At 44.8% G+C, this 24720-nt stretch overlaps 1 protein-coding gene across 3 annotated transcripts; it reads right to left on the reverse strand.

Annotated features, from left to right (window-relative positions):
- Positions 1-7360: 7360 nt before the first annotated feature.
- Positions 7361-14529, reverse strand: LOC110070008 (protein N-terminal asparagine amidohydrolase-like). 3 transcript variants are annotated; one of them, XM_078381260.1, is made up of 4 exons: positions 14360-14529; positions 10296-10398; positions 10150-10215; positions 7361-7963 (listed from the first exon to the last, which is right to left on the reverse strand). In XM_078381260.1, exons 1-4 carry the CDS (start codon positions 14438-14440, stop codon positions 7932-7934), a joined length of 282 nt encoding a protein of 93 aa, XP_078237386.1. In that variant the 5' UTR covers positions 14441-14529; the 3' UTR covers positions 7361-7931. The 3 variants fall into 3 exon arrangements, 2 of the variants coding, with proteins under 2 accessions (XP_078237386.1, XP_078237387.1); XM_078381261.1 differs by having other exon boundaries at positions 7361-8112; XR_002298984.3 differs by lacking the exon at positions 14360-14529 and adding an exon at positions 11232-13875 and having other exon boundaries at positions 7361-10215.
- Positions 14530-24720: the final 10191 nt, after the last annotated feature.

The raw sequence follows: 24720 nt of genomic DNA on the forward strand, positions 1-24720 counted from the left end.
AGCCTTGTGGATGGCTGGTGTATCTTCCACCATGCAGGGGACAGGGGATTAATTTAGGGTGCAGAACAGGCTGAGTGGTGAGCACAGCTTTGTCCCCCAACATACAGGAACAGCCCCCATGTTTACCATCTGGAGCAGCTGCCTTACTTTGCCTAGTGATAGGGCCAGACTTGTGATTAAAGGTAGATTTAATGCATCAGATAAAGTGGATGGTGCATCAACAACAGCTCAAGTTATAATATTTACCCACATTTTTCTGTGTATAAGACGTCACCCACTTTTCTAACCCGAAAGTAAGAAATCTAAGTGGGACTTAGCAAGTGTAGGGGGAAAGGGATCAAAGCCCTGCAGGATCACTTTGATCCCTGCTTTCCCTTCCACTTATTTTTGTTCTCTCCTCAGCTTACTTCCGTTTATAAGACGACCCTCAATTTTTATTCTAAAGATTTAAGAAAAAAGTATAGTCTTATACACAGAAAAATACAGTATTTTGGTTTTATTGGCTATGTTTTCTGTTCAGTTTTGATTTATATTTCCTGGTGCTGTTACTTGGCATTGATGAGGCTGCAGGATTAGTGGCATGACTCTACCTGGTTGCACAGAAGGAAATCCCGGCCTGTTCAGCATGTGCACAGACAGCTGCCTACACTTGGCAGAAGCCTATGATGAATGGCAAGGAGCTACTTTGGTGAACATCCTTGGTAACTCTTAGCTTCACATAGACCTTCTGTCTCAATCCATAGCTCAATGAGCCCGTGTGCCTTAAACAGCTGGACTGGGAGTTCCACATTCTAATTCCCACTGAGACATAAAATTCATGAAGTGACTTTGGGCATGTCCCGCTCTTGGGCAGGCCTTTCTAACCAACCATGCAGGGTTGTTGTGATCATAAAATGCATCAGCGGAGGAGAGCCATACGTGCCGCCCTGGAGGTTTATTGGACAAAAGATGGAATATAAATTAAATACATACATCTTTAACTGCTGTCAAAGCTCACAAAAGCGATATACTGTACTTATTCCTGGAACACAATTTAATACTTATATGTCACAAATGACAAACACTGACACTGCGAGAGAAGTATTTAGAATCAGCCATAGCATATACCTTTTTTCAAATCTTATAGCTTTACTTGCCATTTTTTACCTACTGGGAGTTGAAAGCACTTAAGAGATCTAGTGATCATCATTGTCAAGTAGATTCTGGTCTGTCTTTTGCCCATTACTGAAAGTCAGTAAATACTTCTGGCTCATTGTACTTCCAGTTCACAGAGCAGTGGAACTTGCTGATCAACCTCCATGTTGGTAAATGGTCATCTCCTGGCTTCTGAACGCAACCCAGCTGTGCAATCTCAGAGAAACATAAAGAACTTCCACAATAAAGATCGTGGGACCATCAAGCTCTGTATTGTTTACACTAGAGGGTTCTTAACCCTGGATCCCTCAGTGTCTCTGACAACATAGCCTATGGTCTAGGGATTTGAAAGCTGTCATTCAAAATATCTGGAAGCCCAAAGTTGGTTGGACACTAGGGACGGGGCAGCAACATTCGATCTACATCAGCAGTGGGCAACTGTGGCATTCCATGCATTTTTGATCTGTAACACCAATGTGTGTAAAGCTCAACTGTGAGCAGTAACATGATTAAAGGAGGCAGCAAAGGAACAATGTGTGTTAGTATAGAGAATATTAACAGTTTTTATCTGTGAGTTTTACTGAAAGATCTGATAGTTGTGAGGAAAATAATAGTAGACAACAAAGTATTGTACAGTATTTGGTAATGAGTTAAGAAACCCTGCCCTATATTCAATCATGCGTATAAATTTTATCTCAGCGGTTTCCCTCTGTATTCTTGTCCTGTAGTGTTCCTCCACCCCGAAAACAGCAACTTTCATATCCTATGCAGAACCTCTTCCTTTGGGGACAGTTTTTATTGGTGGTATTGCTCACTGATGCTGCAGATCGGCTTCTGAGCCCTGTCATCCCATGAAAGCCTGAAGCCGGTACTTGTCCCTTGGACGCTGCACAATCTCCCCTGCTACTCAAGGTGGCTGCTGAGCATAAGCGCTCGCTCACTGCCGCTCTGCGACCCTCCCCTTTGACTGTATGGCAATTCTCAAGGGAGGAAGGGAGGGAGGGACCTAAAAGAAGAGCGGGAGTAAGAGGCCAGCTACAGAGTCTACCTTGTTCTAATCATCACCTCCGTGGTTTGCCCAGTACTTGAATGACTGTTTTAATCATGCCTTGCCCAAGCTCTGAAGGTGCAAGAAAAGGTCCCACTTCCGTAGGTGGTTGTCAGGTGAGGTGAGTGGGTGGCGGCTCCATTCTGCTTCCAGCATTCTGCTGACTGAGGCTATGCCTCACCCTGAGGGCTCATGGAATTTTTCTTTCAATGTAAAATACGCAGGGGGAATAATGGGTTAAAAATACTTTATTCCACACTCCTCCTGCCCTTGGATAGTACTAACTGCCGACGGTACATATCTGATGCCAAGATGTGTTTCCTGGTGAAAACCTTGGAGCAGCCAAGGGATAGATTTATGAGTATGAAGGACTTTTGTCTTTAATGCATAGGATTAAATGTAAATTCCATTTTCCTTCTTAGTAGTTAGGGTTTTCTTAGAGATCTAACTAGAACTGATTGGAAGACACTGGTGTTGTTTTTTTTTTACAACATAATCCCACTAGCTGTCCCAGTTCCTATATAGTGAAGCACCAGTGGCATGGAACAGCTGGAATTAACATTGGCTTTGGTGATACTAACATCCAGAGACAGCTGATTTGCAGAACAGTACCGCCCATAGTTACACAATGTTTGCTAGCACAGTCCTATTGATCTATATTTGGGGGAAGCAAGTCTTCTTGTGTTGAAGGGGATTAATTCTCGGCCAGCAGAAGGTTTTACAATTAGGAAATCAAAGGATAGTGGTCATTTTCCATGTTTATCTGGGGTAGAAGTTAGGGTACAAGAAGGGTGCATCAATGTGCCTGTGTTTTGAGTGAGAAGACAGGTTGAGCTATGGTCTGAATGTTCTTACTTTGTGAGAAGATACAGCATCAACTGTACATTTTTGTTGTTTACCAAAGGGTTTTTCTCTTAATGGTGGTGGCGGCAGCAGCTAGTATAGCAACAACAATAATGACAGTAGTAGTAGTAGTACTGTAGTAGTAGTAGTAGTAGAGTTCTTGTATTTTTCAAGATTGCATGTTGATCTGTCTTTTAACAAGACAGAGCAAGATGTGATTTTTAATTTTAAAAGAATAAACAAATATGCAAGCAATTAGCTTACCAAAGGAAGAGCAAATGTTGCTTGACATGCAAAGGTAACGGTGAGGCTAGCTCAAGAGATGTATACATTCCACAATGGTAGTCCATGTCTGCTCTGTACATCAAAGAGATCCCCTCGAGCTAGTTTTCAGGACAAGAGACTGGCAATGACTGACAGACTGTTGTTGTTGTACTTTCAGAGGAAAAAGGCCAGACAGTGCTATGAGTCACGAGAAAAAGTAGCAGGTGGCAATGCAGTTTTACAGCTAATTTGGGGGTGATGACTGTGTCGCAAGTTGCTGGGGGGGTGGGTTGGCTTGATTCATCGGGAGCAACAAACAACAGAGTGGGAGGAAGTCCATGTGCCCATCTGGGATGGGAGGGAAGAGAAAAATGTGAAACACAATTGCTGCCCATCTTTTCCAGCAAGTACTCCAGCTCCTAGAAATAACAGAAGAAATGCCTGGAATAAAGGCCTTTGGAAAGACACGTCATTACCTGTTGATGCCTATTTTATCTAATGCCTTTGATGAAGTTCAACAGCTGATGAAGTTAGTAAAGAAAAGTCTTAATTCCAAACATATTCTTATTTACTGACAAGAAAAACCTGCAATGAAAGCTGAAGACCAGATGACAGAGGATAGATATAGAAAAACAAGTACAGCATACTCTTGCCACTGCTTATTAATCTGTATTCTGAGAACCTCTTTAGAGAAGCACTGGCTACTTCAAATAATGGTATCATTGCCAATGGTGAGATGGTGCATCTAATATGAAGACAGTAATTGACAATTTATATGATCTGAGAATTTAAAAAAACCTGGTGCGTCTGTCAAATCAGAGTCTGAAGGAGAAATTGCAGTCTCAGGATGTAAGAAAATAAATCTCCCCTTATTTCAATTTAAAATTGAGAATGGGGCTACTGAGGTGCTTGAGCCAACCTTGATATTGGTAACAGGAATATAGGAAAAAACCTAAGGGGGCAAAGCCAGAGTAGAGCCGGGGCCAGAACATTAAATCTTTCTGAGTAGCACAAACAATAGCATTAAAATTTGTAGGCCACTCCATCCTGGTGTTCACAGAGCAAAGCTTCAAATAACCCGATAGTGGGGGAAATAGGGATTAATCTGCCCACTAACACTATTGTTGTGAGCTATCCCTGATGCAATAAAGAGCCTTTTGGGCTGGAAACAGGCACATAGGCCACCTGGTCAATCGTTTCCACTACAAATAGGCAAATCAAAGATCCATTAATTTTAGGAAAATCCTTATCTGCATAGGGATGACAATGGGTATCTAGCTATGAAGCTGGCAGTATGGGTTCCTGTATTTCAAAATTGATCCCTCCACTTGGGCGCCCAAAAAAGACAATCTAATGAGGACAAATATGCTCAGCAGGCGCACACAAGGTTGTGCATCCTCAGGAAACTGGAGGTGGGGAAGGGTAGCTCTGCTTACTGGGTTTATTCATGATCGCAAGGGTTGGGAATCTCTTTCAGCCGGAGGATCACATTAAACTTTCGAGAAATAGGGGGAGTCATCGCACTGGTGGGCAGGGGCAAAGGCAAAAGGGACTCACTAAAATATCAGCATGTTTTAAGTTCTTTTATCAGTATTTAAGCCTTAAGAAAGCCGTTTCAGCCTTCTTGAATGGGGGAACCAGCAAATAATTGTTTCACGGTAAAGAGGGCCTTTTAGGGAACTTTAGAAGTTCAAGTTGGGGCACAGAAGGGTTGAATTTGTTGCCATGACCTGAGGTTCCTCATCTGGTTTAGAGTTCCTAAGATTATGGTTGGCTAGCAGAAAACCTGAACTTCTTCTAGCAAGCAAGGAAGGACTGCAAAATCCTGTTGCAGGTGTCACACATGTATCAGTTGGTCTGTTGTTTGATCATCTAATGTGCTCTCTGCATGTAGCACCTGAAGCAGCTTACAAAAACAATTTAAAGAGCAGTTAGCAGTAAAAATATTGTATCAATTGTATCATAAAGTGGTAATAAAAACCAGGCAAAAAATCAGTCATTAAGGGACTGCAGTAATTGAAAAATGGAACAAGTCACCCTAGAGAGAATTTACTAATAGAAATATAAGCACACAAGTGAGACTTGCAGACAACATTTTGCAGTATGGAATAAACGTGCTTAGGCTTCCAGTCCCCCATCCTAGTTTCCTGTTTCCATCAGCAAGCAGCACTTACAGCCCAAACAGTGGTCTTTCCAGAGTGTAAGACACCAGATAATGGGCTTAGGTTACAAGAAGCCAGCTTTCAGTTGAATATCCTGAAATACTTCCTAACTGCTAGAGCAGTACAACAATGGAACCAATTACCTTGGAAGGTGATGAGCACTCCAACACTGCAGAGAACATTGAAGAGAAAATGACAGCCTTCTTTCAGATCTGCTTTGGTTTGGATTCTTGCACTGAGCAGGGGGTTGGAGTCGATGACCTTCTAGGCCCCTTCGAACTTCATCATTCTGTGATTCTATGAGAATAGGCAGGGGGATCCATAATGCCTTGGAGTTCCCATAAAACGTACCTCTGCCCAGAACACCCCGTCTGTCTCCCCTAACAAGAAAAGGAGTCCAAGAAGGGTGGGAGCGTCTTAAAAAAGACATTCTAAAGGCACAAACAATTCCAACAAGATACCTTAAAGGACTGGTCTCTTTTGACTGTTTGGCCCTCCAAGTCGTTTAAGGACGAAGACTTAAATTTTCTGTTTTTCCAGTCCTCAATGAGTCAAAGATTAAACCTAATAATATGGAATCATCTGAAATGATCCTTTCATTTGTCTGCTATATAATTCCTCCATCACCCCTTGGAACCATGTGCAGATCAGCTCTCCTCCTGCTTCAGTTCCCCTTCTCTCTTTTCCCCATGCGGCTTCCTTTAGCATGTAGTCTCACAAACAGGAAATGTTAACAAAAGCCTGTGTATTCATATAAGTTTCTACACACTTTTTGTAGTTTTTATGTTGGCTTCTAAAGGTAAAGGTAAAGGTAAAGGTTCCCCTTGACATTTTTAGTCCAGTCGTGTCTGATTCAAGGGGGCGGTGCTCATCCCGTTTTCAAGCCGTAGAGCCAGCACTTGTCCGAAGACAGTTTCCCTTCTCACATAGCCAGTGTGACTAGGGAACGCCGTTTTTTCCTTCCCACCGAGGTGGTACCTATTTATCTACTCACATTTTTACATGCTTTCAAACTGCTAGGTTGGCGAGGAGCTGAGACAAAGCGACGGGAGCTCACTCCGTTGTGTGGATTCGATCTTACGACTGCAGGTCTTCTGACCCTGCAGCAGAGGCTTCTGCGGTTTAGCCTGCAGCGCCACCACGTCCCTGCAGCGCCACCACGTCCCTGCAGCGCCACCACGTCCCTGCAGCACCACCACATCCCTGCAGCGCCACCACGTCTAAAGGTACCAGCTGAATAAAGAATTTGGAATTCAATTTGACAACACAACTGCCACTATTTTTGCTTACTACTGCAAGAGGCTAAAGGAACTGAATATTGCTCCATCTGGAAGGGGTGAGTTCAAATGTTATCTCAGCCAGAAGCTTGCAGTAAAGCCTTGGGGAGCTTCATATAGCCTGAGTTCTCTCTATGGGAAAAAAGGCATTGCAAAGAGAAACAAGGATAGCAAAATGCTGTACACACTATAACAATGACCCCCATCTCTGAGCCTCAACTAACTTCAAAATCAACGACAATTGAGAAATCCTAATGAAATTAGTAGTGATTGCCATGTTATTTGTTTTAAATACAGCTTTGCTGGAATTACTAACTTGTTTTGAATTGTGCCAACTGTGCTCAGTCTAATCAATATTCATGTTATTCTACCATTATTATTCCATGACGTAAGTGTTCACATCCTTACAGGACAAGCTTCAATGAAATACATGCATATCAAAAATGCTATCACCACAATGTTAAACCCCCACTGACTTTCCAACCAATGAATCCAACCACAATCTCTGTATTTTGATCTCTATACATATTTTGATTCCATTTATAAGTATTTGTCATGATGTACCTCTTTCTCTTATGTCTGAGGAAGTGAATTTAAAAAAAATATATAACAGTCTTTAATGTACCACCATGTTTTTAATTTGTTCTTTTATTTTTATCATTTTTTCTTTTACTTTTACTTTTACTATAATGCTTACACAGACTAACACAGCTTCCTCTTCTACAACTGTGATCAGAAAGAGGATATAAAATTTCACTGCTACATAGATTTGCATAAACTTGTAGTGGAAATACACTTGAATTCTAGCCACACTTACAACTTTATCTTCACAAACCGAACTGGGGGCTGGGTGAGGATCTACACCTGTTTTCAACAGACGCCGGAATGGTTAGCCCTTGTGCCACTGATTCACAAAGCTAATTCCCACCTTCCTAGTGAAAGCCAACGTAGAGTCCTTGGGCCTTCAGATGACTCTGAGAGAAAAGTACGTGTGTGTTCAAATACCAAAGCTAATGCAATACATCTTGCTCCTTTTTCCATGTACACAAGCCAACACATGGAATGCCAACACACAACAGCAAGAGGGCAGGGTCCTCTTCTTCATATTAGGCAGCAAGCTTGCTCAGGGGAACACAGGGCAGGCTGCGTTGCACCGAACCTTTTCCTCCAACCCTGCTTTCCAGCATATATCATCAGAGGTGACTACCTCACCCTGCCGAACAGCCGAGTCAGCCCTGTAGATCAATCAGTGCATGCCATAAGCCTCAGCACCTATTTTTCACAACACAGGAAAAAGTTTCTGATTCTATAGGTTGTTTATATCACAGTTCCTCTTCACATCACTGTGCCGTCTTTACTTGTCACCAGAAGATTGTTTTCATCCCTGTGCATGCACAAACATGTTTTATTTATTACCACTTAACTGCTCTAAAAAGTCTGAGAAGTCTTTCTGTGAAAAACTGACCTTCCACATTCTGGGTTAGGAGAAAGCACTTTGACAGCATTCGTAATTACTAACACCTCCATTTCTGTATCTGATCCATCACAGTGAGTCAGGCAGGTAGCCCCACTACCTGGGGGGGGGGATTAAAAAAGGGACCATCTTTCCAGGACTCTTGCTTGGAGAAGTAGAGACATCAGGCTCAGATGATCATGGTTAGTTTTTTGTTTTTGTTTTAAATTAGGAACGCTAACCTGATCCAGATGCAAAACAATGGCTCAGAGGAAGTCCAGACAGACATTTTGAATTGAGGAAGAGGTAGTGGACTGAACACCCAGCTTCCCTCTGCGCCTGCAGGATCCCAGTGATGCGCCTAGTGGCACGACCAGCTTCGCAACCATGAGAACAGCCATGTGATGGGGAGCCAGTCAGAGTCAGAGGGAGGACACTTTACATCATCAACCTTCCACTCTGCATTGCGGAATGCAGTAGAAAATGGACCCAAATCTAGGAATCCTTTTTTAGAAGAAGAACTGAGCCTACACAAGTGCTGCTGCACAAACATGCACTTCTGGACCGACCCGCTCCCTCCTTTTCTCTTTTGTTTCGGAAAAAGTCAAATTGGAAAGAAGGTAGGGAAGATCTTTGCTGTAGCTATACTAAAGGGCAAGATATACGTCTCATTGGTTCCCCCAAGAGCCAATCCCATCTATAAACCTGAAAGCAATCCCTCACAACAAAACAGATGTCTTGTTGAACCCACCCAACCCATCTGGTCATTGCAGGGGCAGGATCCACATCCCGTACACCCAAAGAGCAAAGGGCTTTCAGCCCAAGGACTGAACAGAACTTCAGAGAAGTTCTCACAGGGCATATTCCAGCGATGGGCATAGCCAGGGGCAATAAGGTAAAAAAAAAAGCAACAGTATATTTTAGCTGAAAGGTAACTAAGCCTTAGAAGAGGCATTTCAATTTTTCAGAATAGGAAAACCCCACACAAAGGCCAGGAAACAACTAAACAAAGGTATCATGGCCAGGGGTATATGGAGCCATGACTCACAGGGTTAAAGCTTCAGGAATTTATGAGCAGCCTCAGGAATTTATCACGTCATGTACCATCCTGCTCAGGCTTCCCTTTTTTTCCCCTCCGCTTAACTGTAATTCTTATTGGAAGCAGTTTTCCATTGCTGTAAAAGGTGATTTGATCTTGAATGGGCAATTAAGAGCCGTTAATATTACAGAAGACCTGTTCCTCATGAGATAATATGCCCCAGTTCAGTGGCTTGCATTGTAGGATTCTCCTTCACGAGGGAGCTAGCTGTGGTGACTGTCCAGATGAGTACCTGGACTTCCAGATTTACAACCACACCATCAATAATTGTATAGGAAACATGGCCTTCTAGGGAACCTCAAAATGACTGCATTCCGTCCCAAGGCATAAAGCTTCCTTCCCTGTTGGACTACTGCTCTCAGCTATCACCTCTCCGTCTTCACCTTTCCCAGAGTAATCAAAACCAATGATATAAGCCAACAAATCAGGCAAGCAAAGAGGCATCTCCCTCTAGCTGTATTTTCTAAACCAAAGCTTAGCGTCTTTGACTTCCACTCCCATCAGCTTCAAACAGCATGGGCAGTAGTCAAGGACGGCGGTCCGACAACAGCGGGGTTCCCCATGGCTGTTTGAAAATGGACAAGCATGCTGAACCTCTGCCATTTATGAGTTAGTACAGCAGGACCCCCATATCTGTGGGTGCTGAAAAATGCAGAAAGCTAGTTTAATAGCAAACGCCACACCTAGCATGATCTCCGGATCCCTCTAGTGGCCAGTTCTTGTAACTTCATTGTGAAAATGTATTTGGAGGGGGATTTTTCTTAATATTTTTAGTATTTTCAGACCATGGACAAGTGAATCAGCAGATCTTGATCCTGCAGATACTGTACTGAAGCAGGACAGAGAAGAAGAAAACAGATGTGAAGTACCAGTGTGCCGAAGTACAACCAACTGACAGGTAGTGGCATCCTCTGATCCAAGAACAGAAACAGAACCTGTTGAAAAGCAGAATGGAGCAGGAGTGAGAATGTGGCCCCTGTTTCTTGACTTTTGTCCTCTTTCAATGGCGCCTTACCATCCTTAGGAGTAGTTGCTGCAAATTCTCTTTGCTGGACATAGAGAAGTCCTTTGGGCCCCACGGTCTGAGCAGGCTGGCTTCTTAATACTTTGGCTCGCTCCTGCTTAGAGAAAGGGGGAAGTGGTTAAACATTGAAATAAAATGGCACTAGACTCCTCATTTGGAAACAGAGATATTGTTTTCAAATGAAAGCACCTTTCCTCACCCCCCACCCACTCATTTAGTCATTTATTTTATTTATTTATTTAACCTATTTTCTCCCACCTTTCTTCTAAAAAAAAGGACCCAAGGCTGCTTACATTATTTAAAAAGATAATATCTAAAAGTTAAAAATGGTTATCAAATATTTAAAAAGAATTCAATAAACACTAGATTCAAATGTTGGATAAGAGCATTACTAGAACAGGAGCATTAAAGTTACAAAAAATACAAGTGATCCCATTTCCCAACTTCATTTGAAGTACAACCCACCCAAGTTGAGGCAGAAATTCAAGACAGTGATAGATCTTCAAAGTGATTTAACTGCACTTTGACAGTTCAGTGAGTTTCAAAAAGATTTTTAAATTAATCGTAAATGAATACCCCAGCGCAGCTGGAGTTAATGAGGGTCCAGCTTCTGGGGCCAGGCTATCCACTCACTACTACACCTCCACCGCTGGCCCCGCTCATCCCTTCCAATCACTCCTGAGCACTGTTCTCTTCCGGGTCGTCTAGCCACTCCTGGCAGAGGGAGGGAGGACGAGTCTCCCTGCAAGGCTGCCGAGTGGCTAGCTGAGCGGGACTCGGGAGCAACTGGAAGGAAGAGCGGGGACGCCGACAGATGTGTGAGTGGACGGATGGCCCCAGGGGGCCAGACCCTCGTTAACTCCAGCTGTGCAGGGATATTCGTACAGTATTCCTATAAGAATACCCCCATCTTTAATCAAGAGTTACCTGCAAAATAAATTTCCAGAAGTGTGGGATAAAGCTCGAATTTTCTTTTACTGCCTTTCCCTCAACATATTTGGTTAAGTGTGGCTTCAGCAAGGTCTGAACAAAATCTAGGAACAGAAATTATATTGCAACAAAAGGTGACCTTCAGCTCTCACTGTCTAATTTGGAGCCTGATTATCATGAAGCTTCCAGAAAATCACCAAGCTCAAGGATTGCATTAGGCCTAAGAGATGTATGAAATTAACGCTTTGGTCAAGCATGCCGGAATGTTCATGTTTTCTTGATGTTCAATAATAAATAATGTCATGTTTGTCTGTTTATGTTGTATCCGTGTTTGACAGGATAGCCAAAAAAAAGGTTGAGAATACTGGTTTACAGCAGTGGTTCCCAATCTTGCTTCACTTACATACCCCCTTGGTATTCCATTTCCATAAACTGTACCCTCATCATTCACCAAAATAACAAAGTAGTAAATGTATATCCTTTTCTTAGGTCGGCCAACCCCACTCCCCGGACATCTCTCAAATTGGCTCCTTCCCCAATCCTTCCCCAACTTCTTTCCTTTCTCAAAGTAACTGCCATGCAACAACTCACAGAAGCTGCAACCTTGCTCTGCCAGCCCCTCTTCTTTTTCATGCCAGCCCTTAACATAAAGCCATCGGGTCCAACCTTCTGCTGTAGGCAGGAATCCAATTCAAAGCAGATCTGACAAGACGGTTGTCCAATTTTCTCTTGAATGCCTCCATCGCTGAAGCACTCACCACCATCCAAGGTAACTGATTCCATTGTTGTATCGCTCTAACAGTTAAGAAGTTTCTCCTGATCTTCAGCCAAAATCTGGCTTCCTATAGCTTGAGCTCATTATTACGTATCATGCACTCTGGAAGGACCAAGAACAGATCCTGTCCCTCCTCTGTATGGGTACCTTACAAGTATTTATTTATTTTTTATTTAATTTATATACTGCCCATCTAACCCGAGGCCATGCTGAGCATTTTACAGCAAAATAAAAGGCAAACTAATAAACAAAACATCTAACCATAAAAGATCAACACTTGCATAAAATAGACAACATAATAAAATATAACAACATTAAAACATTTAAGCATTTAAGATCTTGGTATAATTTATCTTACCACCATTACGTTGGTGAATCAAAATAAAACCCCTGTCCAAACAGCCAGGTTTTTAAAAGCTACTTTAAAATGGCAAGTATATAGGCCGGGCAGATATGCAGAGGAATTGATTCCAGAGTCGGGGAGCAACCACTGAGAAGGCCCAGTTCCTAGTTTTTTCCTTCCGGGCATCTATCAGGGTCAGCATCCTCAGACATCCAATCTGGGACGAACAAGTATTTGAAAAGTGCTATCATATCACCCCTCAGTCTTCTTTTCACAAGGCTAAGCATGCCCTGTTCTTTCCGTCTTTCCTCAAAGGGGCTTGGTTTCCAAGTCCCTTGATCATCCTTGTTGCCCTCCTCTGAACTTGCTCCAGTCTGTCGGCATCCTTCTTCAAGTGTGGTGTCCAGAACTGGGCACAGTACTCATCAAGATGAGGCCTAACCAGTGCCGAATAGAGGAGAACTGGTACCTTATGGGATTTGGAGACTATACTTCTGTTAATGCAGACTAAAATAGCATTTGCCTTTTTTTAAAGCCACATCACACTATTGGCTCATATTCAGCTTTTGATCTACAACAATTCCAAGATTCTCCTCACTTATATTATTATGGATACAAGTATCCCTCCATCTTTAACACCGTGCATTTGAGGGTTTTTTTTTTTTCTCTAGGTGTAGAACTCTGCATTATTGCTGTTAAATTTCATTTTGGTTTTGGCCCATTCTCAAGAGCTTTTTGAATTTTGTTCCTGTTATCCAGGTTATTAGCTATTTCATCCCATTTTGCGCCATATGCAAATCTGATCAGCATTCCCTGCACACGCACCCCTCCCTCATCCAAGTCATTCATAAAAATGTTGGAGAGAACCAAGCCCAGGATTGAGCCTTTGTGGTGATCCACTTGTTACCTCCTCCCAGTTTGAGAAGGAGCCACTGATGATAAGCCCTCTCTGAGTACAGAACTGTGTATCCACCTATTCTCTCCAGCCCATATTTAGTTTTACAGCAACAGTCCCCAGACTTTGAGTCTCTACAATGAACGAATGAACAACTCCAACAAATCCCCAGGGTGGCTAGTGGTCAGTCAGGGATTCTGGATGTTGTAATACAGCAACATATGGAAACAGCTGATGAAACAAATACAGGAAGCTGGCTCTGTGCTGAACCAAATCTGACTGGCACGGCTTTCCCAGGATTTCAAGCCAAATTCTTTCCAAATCCTATCTAGAGACGCTATTTAAAAATCATCTGAAAACATGGATGTTTAGGCAGGCCTCCCCCCCCAGGTTAATTCCTAATTCTCTTCCCCTTCTTTTTCTATTATGATTTATTCTGTTCTTTCCATCTTGTAGAAATTTTTCCAATTGTGTAAACTGTTTTTTAATATATATATTATATTAATATATATATTATATATATATATCTGTTTTATATTTGTGTTGTAAGCCGCCTAGAGTGGTTGCAACGACCAGATAGGTGGGGTATAAATGGGATAGATAAATAAATAAATAAAACAAATAAATACCCAACCTGGGACTCTTTGTAAAGAAAGCAAGTTCTCAGGTGAACTGCACACCCCCTCCATACATCGCCCATCCAAAAACTATCCAGGTCTGACCCTGCTTAGCTTCCTAAATCAGGTGAGCTCAGGTGTGCTGAGGATCCTATGACAAGGGGGGACTCCTGGGCAGAAAGGTCTACACTTGCGCTCTGAGGTAAATGATGGGTACAGCATCGCTTAGGGCAGTGGTCCCCAACCTTGGGGCCTCCAGGTATTCTTGAGACTACAACTCCCAGAAGCCTTCACCACCACCTCTGCTAGAGGCCAGGATTTCTGGGAGTTGAAGTCCAAGAACATCTGGAGGCCCCAAGGTTGGGGAGACCACAGACTTGGGGGGGGGAATTGCACTTCCTCCCAGCTTCTGAATGCAGCCACTTGGGACACCCAGAAGCAAAAAGAGTGTGTGGGGGGGCGCCAACATTAGCCCCCACTTCCAGCCCCGCTCACCTCCAGCTCCGGGTGGGCGCCGACCATTTCCCGGGTGGGCCGGGACAAGTCGACCCGTCTCCCGTTGACCAGCAAGGGCATCTCCGCGCACGTTGCGCGTCCGCGGCCACCAGCCCTTCCTCCGCCGGCCGAGCAGGGCCAGGGCGTCGTCGGAGGAGGAAGAGGAGGGGGCGGGGCTCCAGGTGCTCCCCCCCTGCCCCCCCGCTGCAAAGCTCCCTGGGAAAGGTAGTCTCCCACCCGGGAAGAAGCTGTACTAGGAATCCTGTGTGACTCGGTCGGCCGGTAGCTTTCCCCCGCAAGGCTATATATACTGGTACCGTTTTGCCTTCCTGGGAGTTGAAAAACCTTTCCTCTCGCTTGCACTCTCAGCCCAGCGCTCGGAAACATTTAAAAAGCCTCGCTAGAACTACAACTCCCACAAACACCCCAGCCAGCAGGGCTGCTTGATCGCCCCCCTCGGGGAGTATTGTGGGAGTTGCAGTCCTTTAAAAAAAAAAAAAGGAACGTGGCCCAGCCCTCTGTTCCTGGAGGGTTTCCACGTGCCTTGATTAGTTTAACCTCGTTTGCATCGCCCTTCCCAGGATTTGCAAGGCTCACAGCAGGAGGGAAGGAAATGGGTTTTCCTGGCAAAAAAACAAACAAACAAAAGAACCATACTGCAAAAAGAAAGGTTACTTACCTGTAACTCTGGTTCTTCGAGTGGTCCTCTGTGAATTCACATTAATGGGTTAAATCTGCACTTGTGCAGAGGCCTCGGAATATTCTAGAGCTTAAAGTAACACTTTTGGCTCCGCCCCCCAGGACCTCATGGTCCGCCCGTCCTAACAGTTACCTCAGTTCCCCAAATTCCGCTGCTGCTCTAAGGTGAGACAGCCGTGACGGAAAGAGGGGAGGATGGGCGGGACGTGTGAATTCACAGAGGACCACTCGAAGAACCAGAGTTACAGGTAAGTAACCTTTCTTTCTTCTTCGTGGCCTCTGTGAATGCACACTAATGGGTGATTAGCAAGCTTGCCTCTGATAGGAGGAGGGACGTCACGGCAAAACAGCAGACAGGACCGCGCGTCCAAAAATGACATCCTCCTTGGCCCGCAGATTCAGGCAATAGTGAAAGATGAAGGCTGACGGAGTGGGCCAAATGTCAGCTGTGCAGGTGTCTGACAGCGGGACACCCTTGAGGAAAAGCTGTAGAAGTAGCCAAAGTTCCGGTAAAGTGAGCGTTCACCGGGCGCAGGCGATTAGACTTGCGGGGGGAAAAACAGTCCTGCAAACATAGAACGATAATGCTCTGCGAACATCTAGCAGGTGAAGAGACCTCTCTACATCTGTAGGCAGTTAGGAAAGAAAGTGGGCAGACTGATATGAAACTCAGTAGAAACTTTAGGTATGAAGGAGACATCTGGGAACAGTATAACTTTGTCCAGGTGGCAAAGTAGGAAGGTAGGATCCACCTGAAGTGCTACTGGAAGTAACTGCAACTAAGAAATAACCTTGAAAGTCAACAAATGTCCAGCAATTGTGGTCAGTGGCTCAAACGATGAATGCGAGAGGCACTCAGGACAGTGTGAAGAGTCCACTGTGGTATAGACTGGCCCCGTAAAGGTTTGCCGTACCACGGGAAAACCTCTTCATTTAGGGTAGCGAGTAGTAATTTTGGTAAATGCCAGCCAATTGCAGAAATAGAATTGATTGGTAGAGGGCTTCCTGGAGTGTGATAATATGGAGTTTATTGAGGAGGAATTCTCCATGCCATGAGGTGAAGAGCTTGTAGACCTGGACGGTACGTTTTCCCTTGATTCTGGGTCAGAAGATGAGGAATAGACGGGGGTCTCAGGGAGCCTGACGACATTGTCAGCAGTGTTATGAACCACAGCCGATGGGTCAGTATGGAGCTATGAGGATCACGGTGGCATTGTCATGTCATATCTTCACTATTATGCACAGTAGGAGAGGTATTGAAGGGAACATGTACATGAAGCAGCCCTTCCAGGGCACCATGGGAGTTTACCCCTAGTCCAGGCCGTGAAAGATAGATGGCACACTAGCTGTTCACCTCAATTGCAAGGGCATCTATGGCAGGGAGGAACAAAAAAAAAATCTCTTGCAGATTCTGATGAATGTGCAATGGTCCAGAGATCACTCGTGTATTTGGTATGTTCGCCTGCTCAGATGGTCTGCCCATGTGAAGTCCTGGGCGGAGATGTGCACAGCAGACAGAAAGATGTGGAATTCTAGACACTACTCCCAAAACTGAACAGTCAGGTACAGTAGAGGAAGAGAATGGGTGCCTCCCTGTTTGTTGATGTAGTACATTGCTGTCGCATTATCCGTAGTAACTTGGACAGCCATGCCTAGGTTGAGAGTTAGGAGCACCTGAAATGCTTTGAAGATGGCCAGCAATTCCAGATTTTTTTAAAAAGAGAAAGTTTTACTTCACTGACCAGGTGTCGTAGATATGAAGACTGGTACTGTGGGGTCCCCATCTGACCAGACTGGAGTCTGTCGTGATTCTCGACGTAGGTACGAGTGGAGCAAACAGTCTTTCCAGGGCCAAGTCTTCTGGGTTGATTACCAGCAGGGTTGGTGTGCAAGCTCATGAGTAATCTGGAGGCATATGTAGGGCGTATTTTTCATGGGGTTAAACAGGGCAGATGTCAGGCCTGTAGGGACTGCCTCTTGAGCCTCGCGGGCTTTATGACAGATGTGATGGAAATCATGAGTCCCCGAAGATTTTGGGCCTGATGGGCTGTGATCCAAGACAACGGAGGGGAGCGACATATCAGGGAACAAATTTAGACCATGCCATTCTGGGAAAGGAAAAGCTCTTGCCGGCCAAGATTCCAATACGGCCCCTATGTGAATACTCGAGGCGCCGTCGAGAGCTGAATGGCAAGGCGCTGAACTCTAAAATGGGCCTTCCTAGAGAGAATGGAGGTATTCGCAATGATCACTTCTGATGGAGATGTGGGAGCAGGCGTCACTCAAGTCTATCAAAGTAAACCAATCTCCTTGTCAAATTAGTGGAAGGATATGTTCCAAGGTCACCATGCAAAAACGGCGCTGGCTGATGAAGAAAAATCAGGTCCTTTAGGTCTAAAATGGGGCGTAGTGATCTGCCCCCACCTGGAGTGGCAGGAGATATGTCTGATTTTCCAAAAAGGATCTTTACCTTGTCTCATAGAGTGGTAGAAGAGTGAGTGTAAATCATCCGCTGAGCCGGTGTATCCCAAAACTCTATGGTGTACCCATAGGTGACAATGGAAAGAGCCCAGGCATCCGAGGTGATGTGGGTCCATGCAGAAAGAAGGGAGCAAGCATACTGAACATGTGATGCAGAATCGAGCGGTGGTAAGCAGGAGGGAGTCACAGTGTCTGTTGGATTTTTTTGTCAACTTCCTATAGGAATGGTGGGGATGGTCGCGTTGATTGGATTGTGGTACTGAGCCAACTGTTGAGGGAGATATCTTCGTTGAGAAGTATAAGGTCTGTATACACTATAAGAGTACTGATGCATCAATGGGAATTTTTGAGATCTATAAGGCTGAACGTTGTACGACCATGCTGTTTTCCTCATTCTTTGAAGGCCATCTAGGGATCAAATAACCTAGATCAATCAAAGAGCAAGTCCCCTATTCCAAATCTGACATAATCAGAAATGTTGGCTGACCTTAGCCAATCGTGTCTTTGCAAGGTTACCCCAGTCATGAGTTGTTTGGAGGTGGCCTCGATAATGTGATGCGCTATCACACTCTCTTGCTGAGTGAGGGACATGGCGTCTTAATGGAGAGCAAGCCCTTTCAGATTAAATGCTGCTGGGGCTGCCTGAAGAGAGGGTAGTGCACAGTTAGAGAGGTTGATATGGTAGGCGCCCATAGCTGCCATGTAGATGAGCTTTCTAACCTCCTCGCTGCTCGGTGTGGTAGTAGATCTCGAGCGTGATCTGGCTTGCGTGGCGTCCACATCCACATAAGGAGGAGAATGCCTAGTTAAAAATCTGTATTGGTACCATAGGTCTTGTACAGATTTTCTACAAGCCTGGACATTTTAGGGACAGAGAAGGGCTTTTCCCAGGTCTACTGAAGCAAGTAGAATAAAGATGGGATAAGGGACAAGCACAGAGAAGGCACTGATTCCTCATCAATATCTGCATAAACCTTATCAGACTCTGTTTGAAGTTGATGTACTGTTAAATCAAGAGCCTTATCGATTCTCTGTATCATGTTAGAACATGAATGAAATTCGGAATTGAGGGATGGAGGAAAGCCATCACAAATATCAGAGTCTGGCAGGGTCAGGTTAGGAGTGGTCTGGTGCCATGGAGTCGGAAGATTCGGAGTCAGAGTCATGGGAAGTAGAAGAAAGTGGAGCATCAGAAGTGAAAAAGGACTTCTGGTTTCTTTTTCAGTATCCTTCCTCATATCATCAGTATTCAGTATCTTCCTTAACAATACTTCCTCAGTACCAGGCGTTTCTTATGGGCATATATTGTTTTAGTCTTCCGCTTGGTACCATGCAATGGTACCAGCATGTTTTGACCTCCTGGTACCAGCAAGTTTTAGCCTTCCGCTTGGTACCAAGGCATGGTACCAGCATGTTTTAACCTCCTGGTACCAGCAAGTTTTAGCCTTCCGCTTGGTACCAAGGCATGGTACCAGCATGTTTTGACCTCCTGGTACCAGCATGTTTTAACCTTCCCCTTGGTACCAAGGCATGATACCAGCATGTTTTAATCCCCTGGTACCAGCAAGTTTTAGCCTTCCGCTTGGTACTAAGGCATGGTACCAGCATGTTTTGACCTCCTGGTACCAGCAAGTTTTAGCCTTCCGCTTGGTACCAAGGCATGGTACCAGCATGTTTTGACCTCCTGGTACCAGCATGTTTTAACCTTCCCCTTGGTACCAAGGCATGATACCAGCATGTTTTAATCCCCTGGTACCAGCAAGTTTTAGCCTTCCGCTTGGTACTAAGGCATGGTACCAGCATGTTTTAACCTCCTGGTACCAGCCTGTTTTAACCTTCCGCTTGGTACCAAGGCATGGTACCAGCATGTTTTAATCCCCTGGTACCAGCATGTTTTAGCCTTCCGCTTGGTACCAAGGCATGGTACCAGCATGTTTTAATCCCCTGGTACCAGCATGTTTTAGCCTTCTGCTTGGTACCAAGGCATGGTACCAGCATGTTTTAACCTCCTGTATCAGGGAGGCTTCATGGTACCATCTCTTCTTATGTCTTTTGGTATCAGGAGATGATCTCTTTCTTCGGTACCAGAGCCCGCGGGAGTATCGGGACCTGGGAGGTCCATCGATGTTCGGGCATCTCCAGTAACGGAGGTTCCCTCGGTACCGATCGGTGCCTCTTCCTCCTGATATCAGGGAAGGACGGTACCGACGATGTCGAACTCTCATTGGAGGATTCCGATGAGGACGAGGAGGACTCGGAGGATGAAGTTTCCGCAGCAAGGCTGTATAGCAGACACGGATAATACAGCTTTTGCATTTGCTGCCTCCAACGTCTCAAATAGCTCTTGGAGAGCTTGAGCGGTTGCAAGTCCTCTTTAGGCGCATGCTCTTTAGCTTCATTGGGGCGAAGATGTCGAGCCCCGTGGGGTGAGACCTTCGGTCCCGAGTGGCTCGGAGACCGGGAATCTCTAAAAGATGGCGCGAAATGCTTCGTTTTCGCCTTCTTGTTTTTCGCAAGTCCTCTTTAGGCGCATGCTTCTTCGCTTTATTGGGGCGAAGATGTCGAGCCCCGTGGGGTGAGACCTTCGGTCCCGAGTGGCTCAGAGACGGGGAATCTTTAAAGATGGCGCCAAATGCTTCGCTTTCACCTTCTTGTTTTTCGGAGAGGATGTTGCAGGGATAATTCTGGAGTAGGAGGAAGCGGGACCGACGACGGCAGTGAAGATGGAGGCGAAGAGCCCTAGGAAAGAAACTCAACAGGAGACTGAGGAGTGAGGACAGGCAAGGACGGGGAAGCCTGTGGTGGCAGGCTAGGAATAGCCGAAGAATGAGGGGTTGGTGGTTATATAACTAAGGGTTTGGCCTTAGTTTTAGAGGCTTTACTCTTTTCCCTAGGTTATATATGAGGTAAAGGGTCGGGTTCTGCGGATGCAGAGGCCGCTTTGATGCATACACAAAGATTTTTGTGCGACTCTCCAAGGCAATGCAGCTTTTAAAAGTAACCCTGGGAGATGAGGAAGCCTTGGAGGCCTGGGAACAGTCCAAGGGGGGGGGAAGGGGGGAAGGGAGGGGGAAAGAGGGAAAACCCTCGCAAAGGGCCAAAACGCACACCTCCCCTCCTAAATAATAAAGTCTTTGTACTTTCCTTAATGAAGAATCGAACAGGAGCCAAATATTTTCCAAGAATTTCCAAGAATTTCACGGAGCTCTAGCCAGGAGACCTAACTGCAGCAGCGGAAAAAATGGAACTGAGGTAACTGTTAGGACGGGCGGACCATGAGGTCCTGGGGGGCGGAGCCAAAAGTGTTACTTTAAGCTCTAGAATATTCCAAGGCCTCTGCACAAGTGCAGATTTAACCCATTAGTGTGCATTCACAGAGGCCACGAAGAAGAACTTGCTTTGGCGCCCCATTCCGTTCAGATATTCCAGTCGAAATCAGAGATTCGAGGACAAGGAATGGAGATGCCTGAGAGGGAGGGAGGGAAGCAGTCGTTTGGTCCAAGTTGGAAGGGCTTCTGGGCCAGGTGATGGTGGAAACCAGGCATGGGGGGGAGAGAGAGACCTGCTACATCTAATAGGTTTTAATGACGCTGGGGAAATGGAAGGGTCAAGACCAAGGGGGTGAAAAACATCTGGAGATGGCCAGAATGGTTGCCGCCATCCAGGGTGGTCGTAAGTGCCAGGGATGGGGGGGTCTCCAGTCATGAGACTCCCTGTCAAGTCAGACTTAAGTCGCACTAGTGACTGGACTTGGACTTGGCTCATTTCTCCCCCCCCCCCCAATGACTTGGATTCGATTGGCAACTCAGAACCCCCCCCCACACACACACACACTCCTTTTTTTCCTGTGGAGAAAAGCTTGTCTTTCATAGGGACTCCGACCAGGGGCTTGATAGCAAAGGCTCAGATTTGGGACCCAGACCCAAAGAGCTGCCAGCATACCCTGGCATGGCCTCCCCGTTCCTCTCGAAGTTGTCCACGCTGATTTGAAGCCGTTTTGTACACAAAAAAACAAAACTTTGTTCCCTTCCCCCAGGGCCACTCATCCCAAGATTTCTCCCTCTTCCCGGAGACCCAGGAAAGCCCAGCAATTCCCGGATATTCCAGCCGGTGCCCTCAGATCTGACAACCCTATGAACATGTTGAACTGAAGTGAAGCCATGATACTTCAGGCTCATCCTGTCTCACTGAAGAAACGGTAGTATTTGGGGAAGGTTTGGTGCAGGGGGAAAAGAAGAAAATGGAATACGAAACAGATGGCTTCAATATAGGAAGGTGTCGCCTTGAGCCTTCAAGACCTGAGTAGAGTTGTCAGTGTTGTGACCTCTAATGCACAGTCAGTCATAACAGCAGCAGCAGCAACAGGCAGCTTTTTAAAGGCTCTCCACCAGGATCTGGCTATGAGGATTGTTAGGATGAAGGGCTGTACGTCAATATTTACCAGGATTAAGGATGAGACCTTGACTTCGTCATTTTCTGACACCTTCTCTACCTGATATACCAATGGAATTTTTGGAGGCTGGCAAGTGATATTTTTTGCATAATGATCCATATCCTAATTTTGCCACTCTGTTACATCTAATTTTGTAACGTGTTTGTGCAATCTTTGGTCATTCGCAGATGATGTGAAGCACAATTTAATCTTTTTCTTTTTGGCAGAGTTGACGTTTGCTGTCAGCACTAATTCCGAGGAGGAGGAGGAATTTAAATTTGTATGGAATCATTCCAATAAAAATATAAAAGGTGTGTGTGCATTAACAGATTAACTTATTTCTCCAAATTTGAAGAACCTTCACGAGAAACTTTAAATATTTGGTGCACTTTAGGATTTTAGATCTTGAATTAAGTCTTGGTCATCCATGGCTGTATGGTAAAGAAAAAAATTAAGAACCAATGACTTAGAGCATAAATGGGTTTGGGGGCCATATCTAGTCCTTTAAGCATCCCAGTCCAGCCCTATATGATTTGCCAATTGGCTACACACACTTTTTTCATAATAGTGGTTTGGTGGTTCCCCAGGTTTTGTAATGTGAAGGTTAAATGCAAGACATTCAAACAAAATCCTCAGAACACTATATGGTTACAACACTCCTTGGTAGTTTGAGTTTGTGGGGGTCTGTCAGAACTGACATTTTTCTCTTATAAAGTTAATTTCAATGTGATATCAGCTAACTTTATCAATCATATCAATTTTCATCTGGGTATCAAGGCATAAGTTGGCTAATCATTTGAAGACTTTATCTCTCCTCAGAGACTGGAAATAAGACATTGTTTCAATGATGGTGAAGTAAGTCTTTCTCTAGACATCCATGCCTTCACCATCAGTTTGCTAAATTTACAGCCTTTATTCATATTAATTAGTGAGAATGCTGGGTAATGGTGAAATATTGTTAAAGAGATATAGAAGCTGGGTCTTCATCCATTTGTCCTAGACAGGCAAACACCTCACACTCTGCTGAACAGCTGTGTTGGCTGGCAAAAAAGGCAAACCCTTCTCTGCAAGGCAGGCGGTATCCTTGGGAGCACTTTTCTTCCTACTTAATCCCGGAGGCAGAATATTCTAACGAGGCCACATTAAGAGCAACCTGAAGCCAGCTTCTTCCCTGCCTAGCTGCAGAACAGATGTTTCAGCCAGTTTCTTCAGCACACTTTGTCATGACTTGTCCTTTTGTTCATGTATTTCTCTCGGTGAAGGAGAACAGGAGACAAGTGTGCCATCCTCGCCAGCAAGACCACCAAGAGAGGAAAAAGAGACCATGGAGGGCGATATAGGAGGAATGACAGGAGCGTTAGGTGAAGGTGAAAAGGTTATAGAAGTTTGTTTGGTAGAAGAGGGGAGAGGAAGAAAAGGGTAGGAGTTGAAACTCTCACTCTGGGAGGAGGAGATAAAAGAAGGGGGAGAACGGAGGTTCAGCAGCAGAGTGGCAGAGGAGGAGAGCCGAGAGGACAAGGCGAGAGTAGAACCAGAGAAAGAGCAGAAAAAAATATGAAAAGGCACGCGACTTACTAAAAGACTTCCCCAACCTAAAAGTACAGTGGACCTTCGACTTACGGAATTAATCCGCATTGGAATGATGGCTGCAGGACGAAAAGTCTGTAGGTCGAGTCTCCAGTGACCTACAATGCATTGAAAACCGATTAATCCGTAACCAAATCCGTAACCAGCCGTTTTTGTTCCATTTTGGTTTTTTTTCCAGTCTGTAGGTCTATTCTCTGGCTGCAAATCAAATCTAAATTTTATGCCCAGAGAAGTCTGTAACTCGAAAAGTCTGTAAGTGGAGCCGTCTGTAAGTCGAGGGTCCACTGTCGGTCTGTCTGCTCTCGAACCCTGAGAACCCAAGAGAAGGAGAGACAATCTACGAGACACAGGAATGGACTTGTGATAGTTTTTCCACACGGGCAAGAGGGTGATACGCCCCGATCTGGTCTACAACACTCCACTGAAGGAGGGAGACTGGGCGCATCATCCATGTTGTGGGACAGTGTGCGCAATGAGGAGTGCTCCCATGCGCAAGATTACCAAGCACAAACGGTTTGGTCCAGCCCCGCAGTAAATGGACTAAAGTTGGACGAGAGGTCCGTATTGACTAGTTATGGACAGTTACCTGATTTATCTTGTTTCGACCCTGTCGGTCTTAATATTGAATCTCCGTACGCGAATAAATCAGGGAATGTTAACCCGTTGACTCAGTCTCAGCCTCTTCTTCCTGCCAAATGTGAGGGACTGTCACCAGTTTTAACAGAACCCAATCAAACTCTCTTTCTCAGAGAGAAAGGAGCATGAGATCATGGTGTTCTTAAACCACTGCCAGGTGCCATCGCTGATGAAGCTCTCTGCCCCAAGTTAACACTCCTGGTTAGCTGAATGCCCTTCCTATTTGCCATATTTATGAATGCTGTAATTTAAATCACCGTGTTGTAGCTAAAATGTAAGAATGAGCATCCTTGAGAGAGACTTCGGTGCCAGAATTCAGTAATAAGAGTAGACAACAAATCTTTCACAGTAGGTTTGAAATTCCACTCTGTGCTCAGATGAAGAGCAAAAATATGGACCATATAAAATAATCTTTCTTGAGGTATTCAAAAGGGGTGGAGTAAAGACGTTCTATTTGGTTTTTGTTTTAAATAAAACCACAGCACCTCACTCAAAACAGCAAACTACTTTTCAGAGATGGTAAAAG

Source organism: Pogona vitticeps, chromosome 13 (genome assembly GCF_051106095.1).
Source record: "Pogona vitticeps strain Pit_001003342236 chromosome 13, PviZW2.1, whole genome shotgun sequence".
In the NCBI taxonomy this organism is placed as follows: Eukaryota; Metazoa; Chordata; class Lepidosauria; order Squamata; family Agamidae; genus Pogona; species Pogona vitticeps.